The sequence below is a fragment of the Lonchura striata genome, chromosome 1A (assembly GCF_050655825.1).
Source record: "Lonchura striata isolate lonStrDom1 chromosome 1A, ASM5065582v1, whole genome shotgun sequence".
In the NCBI taxonomy this organism is placed as follows: Eukaryota; Metazoa; Chordata; class Aves; order Passeriformes; family Estrildidae; genus Lonchura; species Lonchura striata.
In genome coordinates this window covers 26,978,171-26,996,031 of record NC_140741.1, presented here as the reverse complement: position 1 = coordinate 26,996,031, position 17,861 = coordinate 26,978,171, and the positions used below count along the sequence as shown (strand labels likewise).

The 17,861-nt window shown below is 44.6% G+C and overlaps 1 protein-coding gene across 3 annotated transcripts in view; it reads left to right on the top strand.

Moving 5' to 3' along the window:
• The window catches only part of TMEM184B (transmembrane protein 184B), a 30,940-nt gene extending 13,962 nt beyond the window's left edge, over positions 1–16,978 (top strand). For 2 of the 3 annotated variants that reach the window (XM_021554079.4, XM_085569215.1), the window contains exons 3-10: positions 1,277–1,442; positions 5,260–5,350; positions 5,879–5,954; positions 9,089–9,180; positions 9,467–9,636; positions 11,583–11,777; positions 12,664–12,687; positions 13,703–16,978. In XM_021554079.4, coding sequence (XP_021409754.2) covers positions 1,277–1,442; positions 5,260–5,350; positions 5,879–5,954; positions 9,089–9,180; positions 9,467–9,636; positions 11,583–11,777; positions 12,664–12,687; positions 13,703–13,944 — 1,056 coding nt within the window. In that variant the 3' untranslated portion in view covers positions 13,945–16,978. The remainder of the gene's footprint in view (positions 1–1,276; positions 1,443–5,259; positions 5,351–5,878; positions 5,955–9,088; positions 9,181–9,466; positions 9,637–11,582; positions 11,778–12,663; positions 12,688–13,702) is intronic. The other variant, XM_085569216.1, reaches the window with a different exon arrangement.
• The last annotated feature ends 883 nt before the right edge of the window (positions 16,979–17,861 follow it).

Sequence of the window (17,861 nt, the reverse complement as noted above, 5' to 3'; positions counted from 1 at the left end):
AGCTTTTTGTGAGCGTCTCATGGGTTAAGAAGAGCAATTGGAAGTATTTTTGAGCACTTCATAGCGAAAGGAAACAAGTATTTTTGAGCCCTTCAGTCAGTTTTGGCCAGGGAGGAACAAGCAACAGGCAGCTTGGGAGACACAAGCCCCTCTCCCTTACATGGGATTGTTAGTGTATGTTTTTTCAGTCTCTGGAGAATCCTCACAGCACCCCAAAATGCAGGGTGAAGCTTCAAACAAATGCTTGGACCTCTTCAGGCAGCAGAATCAGTCAGTGGTGAGGCACATATGTAATCAGCTGGTTGTTACTAATTCCAGTAGCTGGGACAGCAGTTCAATGAGAATTGATGTACAGAGGCCTTGCCTCTCCTGACTTTGTGGTCAAGAGAGTATACCTACAAATTGTGCTGAAGCTCTGCCCTGTGTTATTAGGGCATTGCTGAGGGTGTGCTCATCTTCAGGGTGTGCTTGTGGTCAGTACCTTTTTGGGGAGGTGGGTATTCTGTAAAAAAGCATCTTAGGCCTGGGATTTAATGATGGTTAAGGAACTGTGAGTGGTGGGAGAGGGGAGGGTGGGGATGCTGTACTCCCCCCAGCCAGTGACTTACAGAGATTGGCATGTGTGCAGTCAGACAGAACAAACTGTGTGGTTCCTTTGAGCACACTGCATGAGCTCAGTGCTCCCTTGATGGCTGACCCTTTGTGGCTGTGCTATCACTCATGTGCAGAATTTTTGAGCAGATGGGCTGTGGCTTACCAGCTTTGGGATGTGCTGTAAAGGGCTCTCTTAGGTTGTTTCAAGAGAAAGTCTCAAAAAGCATCCAAAACAGCCAAAAGAGTGAGTGTTCACAAAAAGTGTGTGCTTAAGTGTGTACACCTTCCCTTTTCATAGAAAAATGGTGTTATGAATCTTAGGTACTCAAAAGAGGATAGCAGGAATGTAGAACTGATGACTGGGAGAAAAGGTGTGAACAAAAAGAATGTGGGCAATGTGATGTCAAAATAAATCAGTTCCCTATAAGAAACTAGATTAGAAATGCCTTCATTTTCTCTTCCCTCTCCTTCCCCCTGTCTGCAAACCAAGGGTTGCTATATCAATGCCATATGATAACAGTAATTTATCTTTTCTTTTATGTTCATCACCTTGAGGCTGCTGGAGGCAATCGAGAGGTGATTTACTGAGATTGTTTTTCCTGGCCCAATTGACTCTCCTGTTCTGCTTTCTCCTCTCTGCTCCATATACCGCTGATCCTGGTCTCCCCTCTCCGTCTCTCAGATCTACATGCATCTCCGCTGCTACAGCTGCCCAAATGAACAGCGCTACATCGTTCGGATCCTCTTCATTGTGCCCATTTATGCCTTTGACTCATGGCTCAGTCTCCTGTTCTTCACCAATGACCAGTACTATGTTTACTTTGGCACAGTGCGGGACTGCTATGAAGGTAAGGAGGGGTCAGACAGAAAATAGGGAGGGTGGGAAGTCTCTGCCCTGAGAGAACTTTATTTCTGGTTGAGAGCTGCGTTTCTGGAGAGAGCATCGCTGTCGCCTGCTGAATGGTGTGCCCAGCTGGATGACCATGGCTTCCTTAGTGACTGAAAATCATAGAATGGTAGGATGGTTTGTCTCAGGATGGATTGTTAAAGATCATCTAGTGCAGCACCCGTGCCATGGTCTGGGACATCTTTCACTAGATGAAGTTGCTCAAAGCCCTGTCCAACTTGACTCTCTCCCTCACTGGCCTCTGAGCATGAGCCTTCCCTCCAGGGTTCTGTAGAGACTAAATTTATGGTTTTCTGGGGTCCTTTTCTTCAGGAAGGTAAAAGATTTTGGTGAAGCCAAAAAATCTGATGGTATCTGGGTATTAGAAAGTGATGTATTGCTTAGCTCCTGTCTCTTTTAACAGCATTTAGCAGCCAAGCCACTTGCTTTGTCCTGTGTTCCTGGTGCAGCTTATTAGCAGTGCATTCTGGTCCCATCCTGTGGCTACTTGTGTTCTTGCACAGGGTATCACAGTGGCCAAGTGCTGGGGCTGGTGAAGTGTAAAGTGCTTTGGAGTCCTGTAGAAGAGAAGGTGCCATGTTCAGGATGAGCACCTGCTTGGTTTTGGTTATCTGCTGCTGTGATGTAATTCCACTAGCACTGTATATGAGGGAATGGTTACTTTCCTGTAAATGCTATTGTAACTTCCCTCCAATCTCATCCTGTAAGAAGCCTCTACTCACTCAGTAGGAGGTACTGCACTCTAGCAGTGTCTTTTTGAGGACAATTTATCACCATACCCTTATTAAATCCTAAGTCATTGGTGCAGTTGCTTTGCTGAGGTCTGCAATGCAGACAGTTGCCCCTGGCCATGTGAACAAGTTAATCAGCTGAAGAGACCAGCAGGCCTTCCTTCACATCCACAACAATGCACTGGATGTAGCAGCAGATGGCAAATGCGCACACACGATGCAAGAAAGCATCTTTGTTTGGGGCCTGGGTTTTTTTCTTTCCCCACCCTGTACGTTTGTATAGGTCTAGCAGGAAGCCTGCTGCTCTCCTGGCAACAGCCACTATCCCTCTGCCTCCCTTGCTCTGGGAGTTTGCAAGCATTTGAGCATCTGATCAGGAGGCTGCCGGTGCTCTGGAGTTCACCTCGGCATGTTGGCCTGTGTGAGAAAACTACAAGTGGAGGTGAAGATACCTTTGGAAAGCAGATTCTCTCCCTCACTTTTTCTGGGCATTACTTCAAAACAGCCTTTTTGTCTCTTGCCATCCACTTTTATATTTTGGAAGTGTTTTATATTGCAAAGTGGGCTATTAGGGAATGGTGGAAGAAGACCTTACTAATAAATTTTGAAAGCTGTCTTAAGCCATTTATGGAGTGTATTTTGTAGTGTGTGTTAGGAGGAGTCTGTTCTGGTTTTGCTCTTTCATGTGACTGCTTCTGTACAAACCAGGGTGTCAGAAACACTGACACAAGTAGGGTTTGTTTGGGGGGTTTTTTGTTATGTTGGTATCATTAGTACCATCTGATGGATGTGGATCATGAATGGGAGAAGAGTTCTTTGCTAGTGTGATAAGTTTTGCTAGTTAGCACTTACTTTGGGGATGAATGGGCAGATATTTCTCTGTTTTGTTTTGTTTTCTTCCTCTGATGTTGTCTTTTCCCTAGTGCTTGGTGAAGCACTAGGGAAAATACCGGCAGCAGGTATTGTAGTGACCACATCAGAGGGCAGGGGTCACTGGAGGACAATAGGAAAAGCTTAGCTTTTCTTCCTCTGGGTGCTGTCAATTAAGTTGCAGGAAAATTGAAGGCAAAAAGAGTTACCACAGTTATTTAAATAATTTTTCCACGGTTGGTGTTTTCTGTCCTAATTAAAGCTTTGGCAAAATTATTACTGTGTGAACTTCGTTCAGTAGTAAGGATTACAGATAGAATAACAATATCCCAATTGCATACTTAGAAGCATGTATACCACTGGCTTTTATGTGCCATAGCAGTCTTACCAGCTAGACATGGCTACAAGCCATAAGTACAGTGTTTTGAGACTATAAGTGTTTTGGGGACCATGGAGTAAATTTTTGCCAGGGCATAGTTTAGATGCTTATAGAAGAATTTGTCTGACTTTGGAAGATCATTCATGTGGAAAGATTGACCTCAGGTCTAATTGATACGCGATAATAACTTCACAACCAAGGGTTGTAAAGTAGGTAGGTATTTTATTCAGCGCTGGACACAGGGGGAGCAGAACCTTTTCAAATCCTGTGTAACCCAGCTTCTTCAATGCCTTATTTATTCACAAAAGTCATGCATATTCTATAGCGCCTATACATTTATCCCCGCCTATTCTCCGCATGGTATGGAAATTAGCTGCCATTGCGTAGTTTGTTCTTTTATTGAGTCAGTGGTCTCAAAAATGAGGCTGGGTCTGATGGGACAAAGCTTCCATAGTCTTCCTCACTATAGAACTTTTGAATTCGGATGTCTTTGCGTGCGCAGTCACCTTTTTTCTTTGCATTTTTAGCAAGCTCAGTAATCTTCATCAGAGGCTCTCCTTCTTTTTGCTGGCTCAGCATAATTTTAATGGGTAACAGATTTTCTTCAGAGGGTCCCCATACTGGTAGAATAATGTATACCATATTTTAATGTATCCATTGCCTAAATCATTCTAAATTCCCTATTAACCCTTAAACCCCCTGTTTCATAATTACTGGCTACTTAGGGAGATCAGCTTATCAGTGTTGTACATTGTTAAGTTTCTGTTCTTATTTTAAAGTTCCTTGAGTCTGCTGTTTCTATAAAGTTATCTGGGGCAAAAAACAGGATTTGGGTGTTGACATTCCAGGGAATGTTCAGATACAGATGATAGGATATAATGTTGCAAGAAGGGTCATCTAGTCTGTCATTTTGCCCCAGGGCTGTCTGTGTCAAATGCAGAAGTATAGTCCTTGCCCTAAAAAATCTTTCAACTTCAAGGGTCCAACAGCAATTATAACAAGTCAAGAGAGTGGCATACACTCTCATGGGTGTATGCAGGCTCACTTCATGCAAATTTAAGTGAGTTTGGATCCCATGAAAAGGAGATACATCTGTAGTTATAAGGAACTGAAATAGGGTAGAGTGTTAGTGGTCAGTCTTTTTGTCATCTGTAACAGGTTTGTGGGGAAGATGGAAAAGAAGTGGCCTAAGGAGAAGTTTATTCAGCACACAAGAAATGTCATCTTTTTTGAGAAAATGAAGCACAGAGCTTGTTTTGCAAAAGTCCCCACAAGACATGAAAACAGAGTTCCACTGATTGTTATAAGCTGTCTGTTTCTCCAACTCTTATGTCTATAGTTGGGTTACCTGGTAGAGACAAACTGTGCTCATCAGCTAAAAGGTTAAACACAGAAGATAACATATGGCTGATGGATCAGAGATACCTTTTCCAGATTATTTAGTACCAGTGTAATGTCCTGAAATAATGCACAGGAACCCTATAAAGAATGTCATCTTACAAATGCCAAATAAAAGAGACTGACCACAGTTTTAAATGGTTCTGTGACCCTTTTGGCATGAGTCATGGAACTGGCCTGGGACCTTGGCCAAACTCTCATTCAGATAGTGTTGTGAGTGCTGAGGTAGGATGATACATGCAGTGAAAATCTGGAGTGCTTTGAAGAGAAAGGTGCTGCATAAGCAGTCCCTGCTAATGTTTGGTCTAATGCCTGTCCTCTTGGTCCTTGCACCTGTTTTGAAGTTGGTTGTCATTTTACTGTGATTGATGTCGTTGCAGCCTTTGTAATATACAACTTTCTCAGCCTCTGCTATGAGTACTTGGGAGGGGAGAGCTCCATCATGTCTGAGATCAGAGGGAAACCAATTGAGTGAGTATTTATTGTGCTTACAGCATGACGCTGTCCTCCTTCTATGCCCATCTACTATTTCTCTATCCCTGTCCTGAAAAACTGTGTCAGGTGGCAAATGTCTGCTGGAACTGGGCAGTGTGAATGATGATGATTTACCAGTACCTTACTCTGAGACAGATCAGGCTGATCACATTCTCTTAGGCAAGCTGGACTGATTCACAGTTTTTCTGGACATCTGCCTATTCCTTTGTTTATTTTCTTACTCCCTTCTCCTCCTTTAAATATTTTCTGTCTTCAGTTGATTCTGTGTCTCCTCTAGGATCTATTATTTCTCCCCATGCTGCTCAGTGACAAGAAAAAAAAAAATTCAGTGTATAGTCAAGATGTTGTTTTAGACACATGTCTAGAAGAGGGTATGGCCGTAACTGCAGTCATTGTTGGAGAAAGCACCAGTCCAGCAACTTTGCTACAGAGAGGTAGATAAAGATTTGCACATTTGTCCAAGACTTGCTTGTGAACTCTGTCATCTTGTGTTGGTTCTTTCAGGTCTAGCTGCGTGTACGGGACTTGCTGCCTGTGGGGAAAGACCTATTCAATTGGATTCCTGAGATTCTGCAAACAGGTATGGGCTGGGGCATTCTGCAGAAATCAAGTGTGTGAGGGTGGCAGTGGTGCCTTTTGTTGCTGAATTTCTAAGATCTTTGTGGGCGGGGGGGCTCTAATAGCATTTTGAGAGGCCTGCGGACTTCTGAGAAGAGGAGGTGTTTCAGGGTTGGCTTGTTTGTTAAGAATTATTTAAATATGTTAAGAATGATTTTAACATTTTCTATTCAACCCCACATCAGGAAGGCCTTAGTTTAAGACACAAGTTATCTCCTGGAACAGATGATAATCCTAGGAAGAAACTCTTTACATTTCTGGATGACAGAGATCCCAGCTCTAAGAAATTGATGTCTGTTGTGTTGCAGACACCCCACAGTTGTGTAACAGCCTCCTGAATTCCCAGTGCTGCTGTTGTGGTTTGGAACTGAGGAGGGGTGGAGGTTAAGCATGACACATTGGTTTGTAGGAGGAACCAAGTATTGCTCACCATGTGTGTCTGTCTGTGCTGAACTGGGTATGTCGAGGGTGGGTGAATGGGGGAGGCCTAAACTTCTATACAGCCCTTGTCTGCTCATTGCAGGTCAGTCACCTCTGGCTGTCATGAAACAGCAGGTGAATTTCAAGGCTTTGCTCACTTGCTGAAATGAACACAGGAGGTTTCTGTGGAGGCAGTGTGAAGCAGGTCTGGTTCTTTGAAAGGACTCAGGTCACTGTAATTTCAGTCAGCAGATCTAGATATCTGCCCTGGCTTCTCCTGAACATCATGGCCCATCTTCTGTGTTTTAGCAATATGCAGAAACATCAAAAGTACAGTGCAGTCCCATGGTAATATCCAGTGTTAAGCTGTGGTGCACAAGTGGCCATTTTCAAGGGACCATTTATTTTGTATGTCTGTTCTATTTGTCCCTGACCCATATTTTGTCCTTACAGATTTTCTGTTTTCTTGTGTCATACTTTTATAGTCTGAACCCACTATGTTGCTTCAGCTTTTTCCCATAGGTTTCATCTGGACACCCTTTGGTTGATTGACTGCATTACCTATTCTTACTGCTCCTAATGTTAATTTTTATCTTTTAAATATATTCTAAGCAGATGTAACACCCATGAAAGTGAATGAATGCTGGAGAAATAATTTCCCTTAGACTTCTTGCTTCTCATGTCCCACAGTCTCTTGCAGTCACTACCTGGGTTGCACATGTCTGTGTTTGGAAAGCTTGTTCACAACAGTGAAGACTAGAAGCACACCTTGGGGAATGGGGAAGGTGTATTTTTTTTCTGCTGGCCTCCACAAATCCCAGCTTGTTTGGTAACTCTGTCTTTGGTAGATATTTTTCTTTCCTTTTGCTGGTATCTGGTGGCAATTTTTTTTACTCATGCCTGGCCTTTGCTAACTGTTAAATCTGCACTCCTGTTGTGGAGGCTATGAGGGAGGTGTATTGCAAGGAGGTGATTAAATACTTCCATCCTTCTTGGCTGGAACTTAAATATTGTCTTGGTGAGAAATTGTTGATGCCAAGGTTCACTTTCTGGTACTTCTAGACTTCCAGGATTTTTGGAGAAGACTTTCCAAAGCAAATTCCTGGGAAGGCTGGTGTGAAAGGGCAACAGAACAAATGTCAGTGCAGACCTGTGCAGTATCCACCATGGTGATGATCAGGAAGAGGAATGTGCTGAAAGGAACATCTTGCCCTTTTTAGCCCTGTTCTCAGTATCTCCAGCACTTCTTTTGCCTCCCATCACCACCTGCCCATTTTCTGCTCTTTCTGGTCCCTTTTAACCTGAAGGAATCTGTGTGTATAAATCTTTTTTCTTACCACCTTCACACTGTCCCTCCCACAACTTTTCTCAGGCCTGTTGTGGGTCAGTCAGTCTGCCTGTGATGCCTGTGGACCTCCAGCAGTGTGGTGGCATGCAGCTGCCTGTGGTGTGAAATATGAACAGCTTGTTTCCTTAAAGATGTCTTGATCAAGATTCTTTGCTGGGCCTCTGTCTGGTGACCCTCTCGCATGGGTCACACACTATCCATGTGCTTCCCATATGCTATAGCATCTTCTAGGGAAGCACCTAAAAATAGTACATAGTGGTTTGAATTGCAGGGAAATGGTTAAAATGTCCCCAGATCAGAAGGAGGGGAAGCTCAGAGGATGGAGTTGTTTACCAATTAGCTTGACCTTTTCCAGTTCACATATTTAAAGTGACTCACTAACTGGCATGTGCTGGGGTTTTTAATCTCCTTGAAGTCTTATGACCACTAACAAATTGCATCGTATCCAAAGCAATTATTACTGTGTGGTTTTACCTTCTTGCCGTACATAGCCCTCCCCACATGCACACAGGTCAGCACCTACCCAGGCTCTTCCAGCCTCCTTCAGGGAGGGTCACATCTCTTCAGGGAGACATTTTTAGGGCCATAAGTCTTTCCTTTTTTTTAGGACTTTGAAGTTCAGCATCTGCAGAAAGTTAAGGAATGCAGTGGCTTTGAGAGAACACTGAGTCCCAATAGGAGCAGTAGTTTATACAGGCAGAATGGATATAGCTGATCCCAAGTGCCACGGAATCTTTGGGGGAGATTCAGTAAAGGTCATGTAAAGGATAGCTATTAACTTGTGTGTGGCAACACACATTGTTGTGTTTACAAAATGCCTGAATATTGTGGCAGTTGTTAGAAGCTCCTCTTCGAACAGCAGGGTTCCTCTCTGATCCATGGGACTTTCTTGCCTGACTTTGTGACAGCTATGGACTGGGGTTTGCTTTCCTTCCTGTGTTAAACTTGCTGTGTCTGTGCCATAGCACAGTGTGAGATTTTTTTTGTTTTTCATACTGTTACAGTGCATAAGTGTGCTGCAGCACAGCCTGTGAAAAGCAGCTCTGGAAGAGTGGGGCTGACAGCTTCTCAGAACAACCCTACAGAGAGGTTTTCCCATTTTGGACAAGCAAATGGCACATGTACATTTTCTGAAGCCCCTTCATCTTCTTTTGGGTGCTACAGTCCTCAAGCACAATCAATTAGCAAGTGGCAGGGTCAGATATCTTGTTGGGGCTGGATTGTGTTGCCTTGCTGAGTGGTCCCAGTGGACATTCCATCGTGATGCTGTTGGCAGCTTGTCCTCTTGTACCACCTGCCTCCTCATTCCTCCCCTCTTATTCCTGTAGGCTACCCTGCAGTTCTGTGTGGTGAAGCCCCTCATGGCGATCAGCACAGTCATCCTTCAGGCCTTTGGCAAGTACCAGGATGGTGACTTTGAGTAAGTTTTTTTATTTAGCATGCAAGATTTGTCTGTCCTTTCTCTGCCTGCTTTGCTTATTGTTCATGTGTGTGCTGGGAAGAGATGGGACTACATGGGTTAATGTGCATGAGAAAAGAAGGCAGAGGTAGCCCTCTATTAGTTTCATATTTTTTCTATCTTGGTTTGGGGGTGGGAATGGGACAGGGAGACAGGAAAGAAATGGACTTTTGGAACTTCCCATTGACAGTACCAAGGGGAAAACATGCTGAAGTTTCAGACATTCATATATATCTTCTCTTTTCAGTGTAACCAGTGGCTACCTCTATGTGACGATCATCTACAACATCTCTGTCAGCCTGGCACTGTATGCCCTCTTCCTTTTCTACTTTGCCACACGTGAGCTGCTCAGTCCCTATAGCCCAGTCCTCAAGTTCTTCATGGTGAAGTCTGTCATCTTCCTGTCCTTCTGGCAAGGTGAGCTGCTTTTCCCTTCCCTTGGAAGACACAGAGAGCTCTCTGCAGGGGCTCAGACACAAGAGCAGATGTTGATTAATAGACAAAATGTCTTTCTGTATTCTATTTGGTTTATAGTCATTCATTGCTTTTCTCTGGGAAAGCTGTTTTGCTCGGTTTAATTTTTGTTTATATGCTCCTGAATCCTTATTATCCCTGTGTGTATGTGTGCACAAGAACATGTATTTGGCAAAATCAGGTGATAGGGTAAAGAGTTCTCTGCATTCCTGAAACAATCATAAAGCACAAGCTGCCAACATTTTATCTGCATGCTGCCATTTTATTGATTAAACCGACACATATAAAAAGTTTCAGTCCTTTTTTTAGTGCTCTATAAATAAATTTTTAATGGTATGTCTGTGGTGTATGTGAAGGAGCAAGCTAGCTGGATGCAGTGTGTACTGCCACAGAACCACTGCTGGGAGAAGGACACTCAGAATTCATACACATGAAGCAGAGGTACAGTCGGAAAGTTGAAATTCCACCTAAGCTTAGTGCTTCTGACTAATTGGCTCTGAGCATTTCCCTGTTCAATGCCCTACTTAGGTTTACCAAGTTGCACTTCAAAGACTAATTGACTAGGAACTTAGGTGGAATTCAGGCTGTTGGAGTATAGCCCATCCTCCCTGTTTACAGACAAACTAGTAAGCTGTCTGGTTTATCATCTTGAGGCATCTGGTCACACTGTCTTCTCTGAGATTCTTCAGCCACTAAGCTGTGGACAGGGAGAAACCTCTTTCTTACAGTGGTTTGTCAAAAACACTAATATACTTAAATTAAAAGTTCTGTTACTTCAGTTTTTGTTCTAGCTGGTGCAAGTGCTGATGTTGCAAAATATGGAATATGTCAAATTTTTCTTAAGAAAGGATGTTCTTTGGTGTTTGATCGTTGTGTGCTTTCAAGTCTAATCAACATGAAAAGAGGTTTAATCTGTGAAACAGGAGCTAACAAACAAGCTCCAAGTGATGTCCAGGTGTGTTAGAAAGATGAATTTCTTGACACTAGAACTGCCTTGTTAAGGTTTAGGGATCAACGTTTTTCAGTGACCTCAGGGAAGGGTGACAAAGTTTGGGAAGAGGGACATACCACAGATAGTGGACACGAAGAATGCAGAATTTACAAGCCACAAAGACATTAGGCAGAACCCCCAAGGTAAGGAAGAAACTAATAAAGACAGCTCAGCAACTGTGCTGAATCAGCTCCAACAGAGTAAAAGGTGATTCTGGCAGGGGGAGATCATGGCCACTGACCCAAGAAACCACCAGCTCGAAAGGAGAGGGAGATTGAGCATGCAGGCTAATTAGCATGAGCAGGGAGAGGTTTGTTAACTGATAGAAGACATAATACTAATTAAAAAGAGAATTAGGTAAGTTTAGCCAAGGAACATTAGTGGCTTTGTTTGGAAAAATGTATAAATAGCAAAAAGCTTTGGTAGTCATCATGCTGGCTTTGTGGATTTGCCAGCCAGCAACCCTTCCTATGCAGATCTGTAAATAAGCCAAATACCTTGACTCTTTGTGTGGATTGGCCTCTTGCACACTGTGTGAAAGAACCTATTTTGGGACAACACTGAGATCACAGGATTGCTTACAGAAATATCTGACTCCTCTTACCCTTTTGGACTTGACTAAGTCCTACAGCAGTTAGTTACACAGTTTATGTGTTATTTGAGGATAGAAGAGGATCAGTGTTTGAACATTCTTTGCCTAAATGTATTTGTCTAATTTTATTTTTCCTTTCTCTGTTGTACAAGTGATCATAGGCGCATGTTTGTAGCCCACTCTGTAGATCCTGTGGTGAGTGGGCTACTGTCTGGGACATACAGCACAAACAGCTATTTCCATTCTTTGCAGTTACTGTGAGACCATGTTTTCTGTATATTTACATGAACTTATTACTTTGTTTAGGGATGCTGTTGGCTATCTTGGAAAAGTGTGGTGCCATCCCCAAAATTCACTCTGCTAATGTGTCTGTGGGTGAAGGCACAGTAGCTGCTGGCTATCAAGACTTCATCATTTGTGTGGAGATGTTCTTTGCAGCCATTGCCCTGCGCCATGCCTTCACATACAAGGTGTATGTGGACAAGAGAATTGATGCCCAAGGTAGGACGCATGCCAGTGCATATGGCTTGTCTCTTTGGTAGTAAGACTGGGTGGAGACTGGTCCCTCAGGCAGCCAGCACGCTGATATGACTCCCAACCAGATAGCTTGGAAAACACCACATCCCCTCCTATGAACAGATTTATTGTGCAACAACCCTCCAGGGCAGAAACCTTGCCTGAATTGCACTGTTCCTTTTTCAGTTCCCCACTATGCCACCCACGACAACTTGTTGCAGACCTGAGGGCTGTAAGATGTTGCATTGTTTCGGTAGAATGGGTTTGTCCTTCTTCCTGTCTCCCCAAAGGGGAACTCCATTGCTCCAGATTGTGTAACAGACTGAAGGCAGGAGGGACAGGGCCTAAACCAGGCTCTGTTTTGACTCTGGCTTGGGAAGATGAGGCTGTGCTTTGGCAATATGTTTGTCACGGAGGACGAGGATCTTCCTGTAATGACTTTGTGAGGGCTGGGTGGCTATAAGGAAGATTCTTACTTTGGGGAAGAGGAAGATGGATGTTGTCTTGGGGAAAAGGGGCTTTTGTACCTAGTGTGGAAAACACTAGTCTATGCAGTGTTTTCCAAATAAAGGGATTCCTTCGTCCTGGGGGAGATCTGTGCCAAGGAGCTGGAACACAGCAACCCTTGGGCAGTGTCAGTGGAGGTAACTCCTCCATCCCAGCCAGCCCCAGAGGTTTTGGAAGAACAGTGCTTGCAGTGGGGGGGAGATGAGATCTATGGGTGATGAAAGGGTAAACTACAGGTCAGTACAGTGGGGAATGTTTCTGCAGTGGGCCTTGTTCAGTTCTTGTTATTTCCTCTTTCTCTGTCTGTCTTTCTCTCTTCTTCCTTTTATCTCTCCCTTGCTTTGGCCACTGGTCCCTGATGCAGCTGTTCCATCATACGGGCCATACGGTAGGTACAGCATGCTTTGTGTGTTTGTCTCAGTTGGTATTTAGCTGGGATGCTGTTATCTCCTGATTCCCAGCCTTCCTACAACCTGCCCTGTCCCTTGTTCCCCTTTCCTTGCAAGTCTGTGACTCCACTGCCTCATACAGCTGCTTTAGGGTTGTCTGGATTACAAGTAGTAAAACAGCTGTGTGGGCATTAACACATAGCTTTAGAGCATTTGTGTCAGAGCTGTGGGAATCCCTCTCTGAAGAGTTGTGCAGCCTCTCTTCACTTTTATAATTGCCACAGATGATCAGCATACTTTGGTTCTCTTGGGAGCTCATCCCCAGAACTGAGCAGAGCCAGAAGCCCGCGCTGGAAAAGGAGCCTAGAAGCCATGAGACATGGCAGCTCCTAGAAGGAGACACACCTTCCCTCTGTGCTTAGCACTTGGGTGGTTCATTCTCCATCTACTGCTTTCTTCATGGTATCATCATGACACATGGGGTAGTTCTGCCTCTAGTACTGCCTGTTTCCCTCCTTTCCTTACTTTGTGCTGCTTTTTACTCGTATGATCTCTTTCCCATGGGCACTTTGATACTACCTAGCAGTCTTAATTTGCAGTGAGTCAGTGGCAAATGCCATTTCTTCTATATTTTTAGAATTTACTTAGTTTTTGTCTTATGAAAGTGTTTGGAGGAGCACCTCCCTACCTGACTGTATTCATTGCACACCCAGGCCAGCACCAGTAGTGTGTAGTGGAGGTTGTCCCTGTTGGTGTGTCCCGTTCCCATGGTATGTTCCCTGTTTGATGCTGTGGTGGATTCACTTGGCTCACAGTGTCTGGGTTTAGGAGCACCACTGGTAAAACTCAACACTATTTGTGTGGCATTTCCTCAGCAGCTGCGTAAGGAAGTCTGTAATGCACCTTTTGCAGGATCTGGGACTGCATGTTCCCTGTTCTCCTTACTTTCATATTAAGGGGTGTGGGGAAGGCAGCAGTGTTCTTTACTTGCCCCTTCCTGTCTTATCCAAACAGGTCGCTGTGCTCCCATGAAGAGCATTTCCAGCAGCCTCAAGGAGACCATGAATCCCCATGACATTGTCCAAGATGCGATCCACAACTTCTCTCCAGCCTACCAGCAGTACACCCAGCAGTCGACACTGGAGCACGGTCCCCCCTGGCGCAACGGCAGCCATGTGATCTCGCGCTCCCACAGCTGCTCCGGTGCCCGTGACAACGAGAAGACCCTCTTGCTGAGCTCCGATGATGAATTCTAGGAGGGGAAACTGCCAGCACAGGCTGTCATTTTCCTTTTTTTTTTTTTTAAATAATTTATTAATGCAGAAACAAGTCATATCACTTCCTAGAGAGTAAAGATTGCAGAAGTTGGCACTTCCCATTAGCTTTTGTGGGTACGGACACAATGAGCAATGCGGAGGTGGCAGAATGGCCAGGACTCCATGCTCGAGCCCATTCTTTATGGCAGCAATCAATTTGAATTGATTCAAGCAAAGCTCCAGGATTTGGGGCTCTGGCTTCGCACACCTGTCCAGCTTGGTGTGGAGTGTGACTGAACAGAGCCTAGAGTTGTAACCAAAAATGTTTTTGGGTTTTTTTCTAACAGGACAACCTGACTGCTTTCTATTTCTTTTCCTGAATGGTTGATGTAGGCACAGTTTTCTCCCCAGTGCCCTGGTACTAACATCTCTGTGATCCTTGGGAAATAGGATGGGGATGCAGCCATAAGCGCGTTCCTGAGGACCGGACCAGAGACTGGTATTTCTAAATAGCCATTGCCCTGAGTGCTAAGTAAGGAGCATCTGTCCCCACCCTCCTGAGCACCTAGTTATGAGTCTTGGAGTCACTTGAGGGAGCAAAGGGGAAAAGGACAGAGCTTTCTTCATGTTCCTTGGCTGTCAGCATCCCCAGTTGTTATAAAAGCTTGTTGAAGCTCAATGGGGATGGAATTATCGTTTCACAAGGGTTGAGTTTTTTAATCACCAGGTATCCAAGCTTCCCATCTCCCTGACGTTCCTGTAGTAGGAAGCCTCCCTGGAGCATCTTTCTCCTGCTAGCAAGACTCAGGACTGGCTATGATAGATGGTGAAAGTTTGTAGAGCTCTGGCCCCTTCACCCCTCTTTGGGAAGGGAAGATATGTAAACACAAAACCAGTTTTTCTTCTTGTTTTCTGTCCCCCAGCATTATGTCTGCTGCTGTTAGAGGTAGCTGCCAGAGCAGGTCCTGATCTCTCACAGGCAGCTCTCCCCATGCTCATCATCACTGACTTTGCCGAGCTACACAAGTTCCACCCTTAGGCTGGAATATTCAGGAAGGAATGATGCACACTCCTTTGTTTAATTATCTCTGTAACTGTTCTGGGGCAGACTGGAGCAGACTTGAAACCTGACATGACCTGGCTGGTCAAATTTGTCCATTTTATTTTCTCAGGCAGCAATTGCTGCTGCACATTTCACAGGCTCTGCTGCACCTGCAGTGCTATCAAGGGTGGAACCAGCATCCATGGAAGTTGAAGAAGCTTCCCCTTCTTCTGATGGGTTTTGGATGAACCCATGGGTACTTAGTGGAGCCAAAACAAAAGAGATCCCTCTGTAGATCTATCCCGGGACCAGGAAATGCCTCTTGCTTGCTTAAAATTATCTAGGAGAAAAGTGGCAGCACACTCAAGTGCTATAGCTCAGATTCTCCTATGTGCAAGCAGGAAGCAAAATTGAGAGACTGGAGCAAGCTGCTGTGTTCAGCTGTAGTTTCTCCGTTCCTCTCCTGCTTTATGCCTCCCCGCCGATAACCGACTTGTGTGATTCTTGATTGTTCCTTGCTGTCCTGCTAGGAGAACTGGAGCCTGGTTTGCTGCCTGGAGTTTCCATTTGTTTCCTGATCCATCTGCTTGTTCACTGAGTGTCTCAGAAGTGACAGTGAGTGGAGAGCACCTCATTTATTCAGCACCTCTGCCCAAGCTGGGCAAAAGAGCTCGAAGAGAGGCAAGTTTCCTCCCTGTTGTGAGGATCAGATAGAGGAAAGCTTAAGGATAGTGCCTCCTCCTGTACTTATGCTTCTGGGGGATGGTGAAACAGGTGAGATCACCAGTACTGTTGAGGGAGCTGGAGGAGTGTCAGTGGATCCAGCAGCTTCTCTGCTGCTGGATTTCCCCATTCACACACATCCTGCAATGCCATGCTGTTAGTTATTAATTTTCCTAAGTTTGTGACTTCTTAATTAAACATGCAAACACATTCTGCCAGGCTTTGTGTGGGCTTGGTGTAAAATTTCCTCATGCATAAGCTGCTTGGAAAGCAGGGCTGAAGGTTGAATAGACTTTGCTTCTGTTTTCTATGGCTTTGATTAATATTCCTTTAATGTGAGATACTGATTTTACTCTCTCTTAGGAAAGTGGGGGATGGGACATGATCCCATCTGCCCCTTTCTTTGCATTTGCAGGTCTTGATGATGTCCCAGTATCACTTGGTTGCTGCCTACAATCTTTGTTGCATTTGGGTGGCTGAAATCTGTGTTATAGCCCCATTGAGCATGAAGGTGGTCTAGGCTCAGAGAAGCATGTCTTAGAACTTATTTTGAAATGCTTCCTGCACACACACATATATATATGTGTATATATATATATGCACTGTGCAGAAGATCTGGATATTCTCAAAGCATCCTGTGTGTAATGGTTTCAAGTATAACTCTTTTGCACCAGCTGCCTTTGGAGGAGCCTGGTGAGCTAGTACCCAACAAGCCAGCTGCCCTACTTTATAATTTTATATATATATATATATATATATGTTTTTTAACACCATACAAAATCATCCATCACTGAGCTTCCTGCTCTTCCTCATGACCAGCAAGTGCCAGAGCAAGCAGTGGCTCTGAAGCCACTTTGTGTTGGAGGAACAAATATGAGATCCAGAGCTTGAGACCAAGAAGGCCAAAGCATCCATGGTCTTGTCGGTCTGCTCGTGGTAGCCCAGGACCCAAGAAATGTGCTGGTTCCAGGAGCAGACCCTTGGAGCTGCTCTCCCTCACCTGCTTCCACTCTCCTTCCTTCCTTTTTTGTTTACTATGTAACATACCCATGGGATTTATTATTTTTCCATATAGAGTAGTTCTTTGTATATAAATGACTGAAAAAAAGTATGATAAATAAGACAGAGTCACCTAGTTTTGTACCTATTGTGTTTAACTGATGTGAGCTCAGCGACAAGCCGCTCTCTATTTTGGTCTTTGTGACGTTATACTCCACAGAAATGAGCAAATATGATGACAAATAAAAAATATAGATAATATAGATTGTACTTAAGCTGCCTCTGTGTGGTGCTGTCTGGGTGACTTCTCTGAGTTTTATTTCCTTGCAGGGACTGAGGCTTGGTGGGTCAGGATCTCTTGTCCTCTTCTCAGAAGGAAGGCTCCAGGTGTCTGTGTAGGAGCTGATGGAGAAGCATCACTGCAGGACCCTGGGCTGAGACACTACTGCTGGCCCAAGGCAGGAGTAAAACCCATGAATCAAAAACCTGGAGTAGAGATTAATCCTTCCTTAGGTTCTCCTGTGAAACACTGATGGGAGGGAGAGTGCCCTAGCAAACAATGGCTTTGGGATTTTCTTCCATGAGCAGTGTTTGGAGCTGGGGCCATTTGCAGTGGCAGAGGGAATGGGAATGTCAAACCTCCAAACCATCCTGAGTGCTGCAGCCTGCTGGGGACCTGGCCCACCTGGGAATTTGGAACATGCTCACCACTTCCACCTCAGCTCTGAGGAAGCATGGCTTTTCCACACAGGGAGGAGTTTTGGCTTCATCTCCCCAATAAGGTGCCTTCCACACTTCTTCCCCTTCTCTTGCCATCTGTGGGTAGCTCACTGCTTTTTTCCTTGCTTTTCACAGGTAAGGTGATAAGGTCACTCAACAGCGAAGTTTTTGGGCACAGGTGCCCTGCACCTGGTCCAAGGACAGCCTGGAGGGAATTTTTGTAGTGAAAAGCATTATCTTTCCCAGGAAAAGCTGATTCAACACAGCTGCACTGCTCCTGAAAGCAAGTGCTTTGGGGAGGTGGTATTCAGCATTAAGCATGCTTTTTTAGCCCTTTTCTCTCAGAGATTATAAATCTGGTTTTGTCCTAAAAAGCCATGAGCTATCCCCCATCCCATCTTTTTTGGGCACATTCTCGAGCATGTCCTGCAGC